We start from the raw sequence: 5877 nt of genomic DNA on the forward strand, positions 1-5877 counted from the left end.
TACTTACTGGCTTGAATTTTTAATCCCCTGAAGTGGGATTTGTGTTAGATTGAAACAACAGAAACAAAGGGTCAGAAAGAGAATTGAGACCAATTACACTGGATCCTGAGAACACGGAGGGCTCAATGGCCTGAGAAGGTTGACTGATGGTCATGGAGGAACAGGATGAACAGTCCCATACAGAGCTCCATAACTCCTTCCTCAGGTCAGCATAATCAGGGGGAGGAGGAGGAGGAGGAGGAGGAGGAGGAGGAGGAGGAAAATCGATGGCCAGGAGGCCATGATGTCTTACTCAGATAATGAATTTAATGAGGATACTGGCAAGATTGCTCTGAATCATCTGGCATCCTGATAGGGCCCTCTCAGGTCCCTGAGGACCACAACCTTCCTGCCAACTCACCAGGAGAGAAAGGCTGAGAAGCTTATCTTGTCCAGAGCCAGTGTTATACCTCTGGAGGCTAAGGTGTTTAAGTCCCATATGCCACAGAAGACAGTGTCTCCTTAATTGGCCACTGGAGATTGCCAGTCTCAACTCTACCACCCGCAAAAGAACCCAAGTATTGATGCCCAAACACTGCCCTGATAACAGGTATGGGAGAGGAAGGAAGGCCAGGAAAGCCACAGCTCACACCTCACAAGACACAGAACCTACTGCATACAGGATTTGCAAACACAGACTCTCACAGGAGCAAATCTACACCTCTTCCCATACCTACCTCATTCTATTGTCCAGAAAGCCATAGCTAACCTCAGGAGGAAAAGGAACCCTGGTGTCTATATTCAGCACAGACCAGCCTCAGTAGCATGGGGATCTTGGGAGCAGGCATGATAGCTATCTGACTTTGGGTGAGTCCTGGGTCTCAGCTAGATAAGGTAAGGTCAATGTGTTCAGAATGCCGGACAGAGGAGACACACTGTGGACATCAGGGTTGTGTGTTCAGCAGTAACTGTGAACTTAGCTCGTGAGACAAAGCCATTCTATTCTGTGGCCAAGCCTCATATTGTTCCAAGTCAGGGCTGGTAGTGCTGGGAGGGTAGACCCAGGGTACATCATCTTGACCATCAGTTCCAATTCTGCAGCCATCTGGGCAGAAGCTCTGAATCCATCAAAGGACAGTGATGCTGCTGACTTAGGAGGGGCAAGGCTGAGATGGGTACAGGCTGCCTTTTCACAGTCCCTGTTACCCAGATCTCCCACAGCAGAGCTGTCCACGGCCCCCTTCCTCTTCCACTTATGTCTCTAGGTGGATCACATCCTTGGCAAGCTGGAGATATGATGCTTGTCCTTGCTCCAACAGGAAGCCTAGCACCAGCTGTGGCATGGACCTATCTACACACAGCACACCGAGGACAAAGTTAACATATGTGGTAAGTACCTAGGTCCACGTCTGTTGCCTCAGGAGTGAGTGCAAAGCTTCATGCACACCTTTGGCCATGCAATGGGAAAGGTAGTTATGAGGTATATGTTTGAGGGATTAGATGAGGGCCTCCAGATTCCATGCTCTCACTGTATGCCCAGTATGGTGGACATTGTAACAACTGGACCCATACAGCTCAGGAACTTCCTGGGATCCTGGAATAGTGTAGAATATATTCTATCTCTCTGTAGCCAAGCTCCTAACTCCATCAGCCCCTGGAAAAAAATCATCTTGAAAAAAAAAACAGTAACAATCACAACAGCTCCACAGGGCAGTTGTATGTATTACTGATTGTGCACATAATAATAACAATGGAAAGTGTCCATGAATGGCCAAAAGACACTGGACAGTCACCGCTTCTTCTCGTTTTCCCATGGGAAAGAGTAAGACCTTATGAAGCTCCCAAAGCTAGTGTTAGAGCAGGTAACAGAGTTGGCAATGACATCATGTTAGAGGCCAACAGCATGTCCCAAACATGTCCAGGCCCTAGTCTTGGTGCATCTGAGAACACGGGGCTGCCCCCTCACTGATATCTCCAACATCTGGACATTGGCAGCAGCATCCCCACACATCAAGCAAGCAGAGTCTGCACACTGATCGCCACTGTACACCAGCACTGGAGCCACAGGTGCTGAGGTGAAGTCAGAGTAATGTGGGGGGACACAGAGGCTAAGCCTCAGTGTGGGGAGAATGGTTTCCTGCTCTGATTCCATCCTACAGGTGAGAGAATCACCCAGGCAATTTGTTGGAGGACGGAGAGCTGTGAATCAGTAAGAAGAAGAACTCAGTTTAGGGGTGGTAATTTTGGGGAGTGCAGTTAGTGGAACTCAGAAGACAGCAACATCAATAGAACTGCTTGGGAATTTCTCATGGAAGTGAGGGGGCTGAGCCCAGAGGCAGGCACAGGGTTACTGAAACCCTGTATTCTGAGAGTCTGTAAGGTCTGTAAGTCCCTTCATACCTAGAGCACAGCTCATGCTTCTACAGAGGGAGGGCTCAGAAAAACCTTACTAATTAAGTAAAACTGAAGGAATGTCTCCTTTCAGATCATATCTGCTCATCTGGAAGAAGATCAGAGCAGCTAGTGAACTTTTCTGCACAGCGGACAGCATGTCACCAGCAGGTTCCTTCAGTGTGCAGAACCTGAGACAGCACCAGTGACTGCTCCCTCTTTCTGCCTCCACCTTCTTCTCTTCAATTGACCCCACTCATGGCCACATCAGTCCATAGGAATGGAAGTCTCACTCCAGTGTCCTTGCAGGGGTTTGTGCTGGTGGGATTTGGGGGAAGTGCAGAGACCCAGGCCCTGCTCTTTGCTGTCTTCTTGGTCCTGTACCTAGTGACCGTCCTGGGCAACCTCACCATGATCATGGTCATCACCCTGGATGCCCGCCTACACTCCCCCATGTACTTCTTCCTCAAGAACCTGTCCTTTGTTGACCTCTGCCTCTCTTCTGTCATTATTCCTAATGCCCTGGCCAACATCTTCTCTTCTTCTAAGACCATCAGCTTTGCAGGATGTGCCACTCAGTTCTTCTTTTTCTCCTTGCTGGCTGCCACTGAGGCTGTGCTCTTAGCTGTGATGGCCTATGACCGCTTCATGGCCATCTGCAGTCCCCTGAGATACCCTGTCACCATGTGCCCTATGACCTGTGCCCGTCTGGTCCTGGGTACCTTCTGTGTGGCTTGCCTAAACTCCATTGTGCAGACCAGCCTCACGTTCCAGCTGCCCTTCTGCAGCTCCAACTACATTGACTACTTCTTTTGTGACGTGCCTCCATTGCTCCAGCTGGCCTGTGCCAGCACAGCTATCAATGAGCTTGTCATGTTTGGCATCTGTGGCTTCATCATTGTGTGTGCTGTGTTTGTGGTCATCATCTCTTATGGTTACATCACTGTCACCATCCTCAGAATGCGTTCAGGGTCAGGGCGACACAAGGTCTTCTCCACCTGTGGCTCTCACATGACAGCTGTGTCCTTGTTTTATGGAACTGGCTTTGTTATATATGGCCAGCCAGGAGGTGTGGCATCCATGGAGCAAGGCAAGGTGGTCTCCACAATCTACACCCTGGTCATCCCCATGCTCAACCCCCTCATCTACAGTCTGCGCAACAAGGATGTGAAGGACGCCCTGAGGAGGCTGGGACAGAGGCACAGTCTGGTGAAGGAGAGTGGCTAGTGACATCATTGGGAGCCATGCTAGGGTCACAGAAGGGAAGGATCCTTAGGAAACAAGAGTATCTACTTTTGATACTATGTCTACCCATCCTGTTCTCTTTGTTCTCTTGTTTCCGATTTTCTGCCTTCCTGTCTTCTTTTCCTCTATCCATCCCTCCATGTATCCATCAACACATCCATCTGTTCACCATCTACCCTGACTTTCTTGAATGTTTATCATTAGCCAAGCATTTAAAAAATGTGAATGAGGCACATTCTTTGTCTTCAAGGCTCCAAAGTGCGAAGAAGACTGAATCACTTACACTTTCGTTCTGACAGAAGGCATAGTGCACTGCTGGAGGCATGAGGGGCTTAAATGCCATTGGCTACCAGCATCTTTCTTCAACCACCAGCCAGTGGTTAGAGATGCTGCTACAATAAGATTCCCAGTGCGTGGAATCTTCCAACCTTGGCCTGGCATCTGATTTATGATGAGCAAGGATTTACTCATCCCCACAGATGTCTCCAAGTAAGGAGGAAGCCTTGGTGAAGGTCACTTTACAATAGCCTGCTTTCTTCTACCGTGGAGCTTGTCTGTGTCTCTTCCCTGTGTGTCTGATCCCAGCCCCCAGTTCCATCCTGTTCCTGCCCAGGAGAGTTACAGAGAGGAAACTGATCTCTAAGCGTGCTGAAGGCTGAAGGCATCTGCCATTGGGAAGTAGAGATTAGACAGAGGGGGCCAAGGTGTAAAATCATCCCACTTGCCCTTTCTGGGCACCCTGCAGGTCTCTGTCAATTTCCTCTCCTGGCCTCCAGACCCCAACCTCATTCCCAGGTTTCAGGTTTAACTAGTCAAAGTCTTCCTTTATTTAAACAGTTTTGGTACATTCTGTTTTGTAAATGGCATGTATCTCAATTTCAGTGATTTTATCTCCCCCACCATCCTCTCCCTCTGTGTGTCTGTCTCTGTGTCTCTGTGTGTGTGTCTCTGTCTCTCTGTCTGTCTGTCTCTTTCTCTCTCTCTGTCTCTTTCTGTCTCTCTCTGTGTGTCTCTGTCTCTCTGTCTCTCTGTCTCTTTCTCTCTCTCTGCCACTCTCTGCCATTTTACGCAGTTTCAGCAGTTAAGAGGAAACAATCCATGTGATGTTATCCTCCGTGTTAGAACTCAATGCTAGAAAAGAACAGTTGGCAGCATCTTTTGGCTCACCCTTACTCAAGTGCAGACTCCTCTTCACCTTGTAGGTGTTAGTAGTGCAAAAAGTGAAGAATCAGCTTACAGACTTCCTGGGAGAGGATTCCTCCTTAATCAGAAGCCAGTTTGGCATGAAGAGGGATGCAAACTCTATCCTGAACAGTATAGAGGAGAAAGATTCATAAAATTACCAGCACATCCCATCTGTACACAGGCTGCATTGAGATACTAGGAGCACCACCGACCAAGAGTATCAGGGCTTGGGTTTGATCTTCTGTTGTCATATTTGAGACTTTTCTCCTGCTGCAATCAGAGCACCTCATGTTCTCACAAAATAGGGGAGGCCAGTCATAAGAAGTAACCTCAAATCCAGACACCCCTTCCCTCACAGTTGACTGCAGCTGTGTGCGGTCTTGTACCAGGGTGCCAGGCAGTGTACTGAGGTTGGGGGTGTTTTACACAGGTCTCATGCTTTCCCAGTAATCATTTTACCCACAGAGAAACCCCTAGTCTCTTTTTTTCTTGTTGTGACACGAAGTACCTGACCAAAACAACTCAGGACTTATTTTGGCTTACAGGTAGGAGGTGCACAGTCCATCAGGGTAGCGAAAGCACAGCGGCAGGAATGTATGCAGGAGGTCACACTGTGTCCACACTTGGGAACAAGAGAGCAGACAGAAACCAGCCAGGATTTAAAAATCTCAAGCTCTTCCCATAGTGACCTCCTTCTAGCAAGGCTTCTCATCCTAAACCTTCAATAGTGTCTTCAGCTGGGGACCAAGTGCATCAGCCTGTGTATGTCACATTCAAAACCACTTCAACCCTCTTTAGAACCTTCTGTTTCTACAAGCACAGGGCTCAGCAAATCTCACAAGCCATCACACCTTTGGGCTCTGAAACAGTGACATGAATTATCTAAGCATCAGGTATCTCAGACGATTTTGTCTTTCCTCTTGGGAAATCTGACTGCAGGGTTTTACAGTAGCCTAAGGTTCTATTTTTGAGCTGAGTTTCTCTACTTCCTAATTTATATCAATGCCCAGCTGTGTTATAAACAAAGATCTGTTTCTGTTTTTAAACCATCTGCCTTTAAAACGACCTCAATTATGT

General features: G+C 48.1%; 1 protein-coding gene across 1 annotated transcript; it reads left to right on the forward strand.

Annotated features, from left to right (window-relative positions):
• The first annotated feature begins 2628 nt into the window (after positions 1-2628).
• Positions 2629-3597, forward strand: LOC110302896 (olfactory receptor 9S13-like). The gene has a single exon (XM_021173696.1). It carries the CDS (start codon positions 2629-2631, stop codon positions 3595-3597), a length of 969 nt encoding a protein of 322 aa, XP_021029355.1.
• Positions 3598-5877: the final 2280 nt, after the last annotated feature.

This window comes from Mus caroli, unplaced genomic scaffold, assembly GCF_978045245.1.
Source record: "Mus caroli unplaced genomic scaffold, Mus_caroli_1 scaffold_1, whole genome shotgun sequence".
NCBI classification, from domain to species: domain Eukaryota; kingdom Metazoa; phylum Chordata; class Mammalia; order Rodentia; family Muridae; genus Mus; species Mus caroli.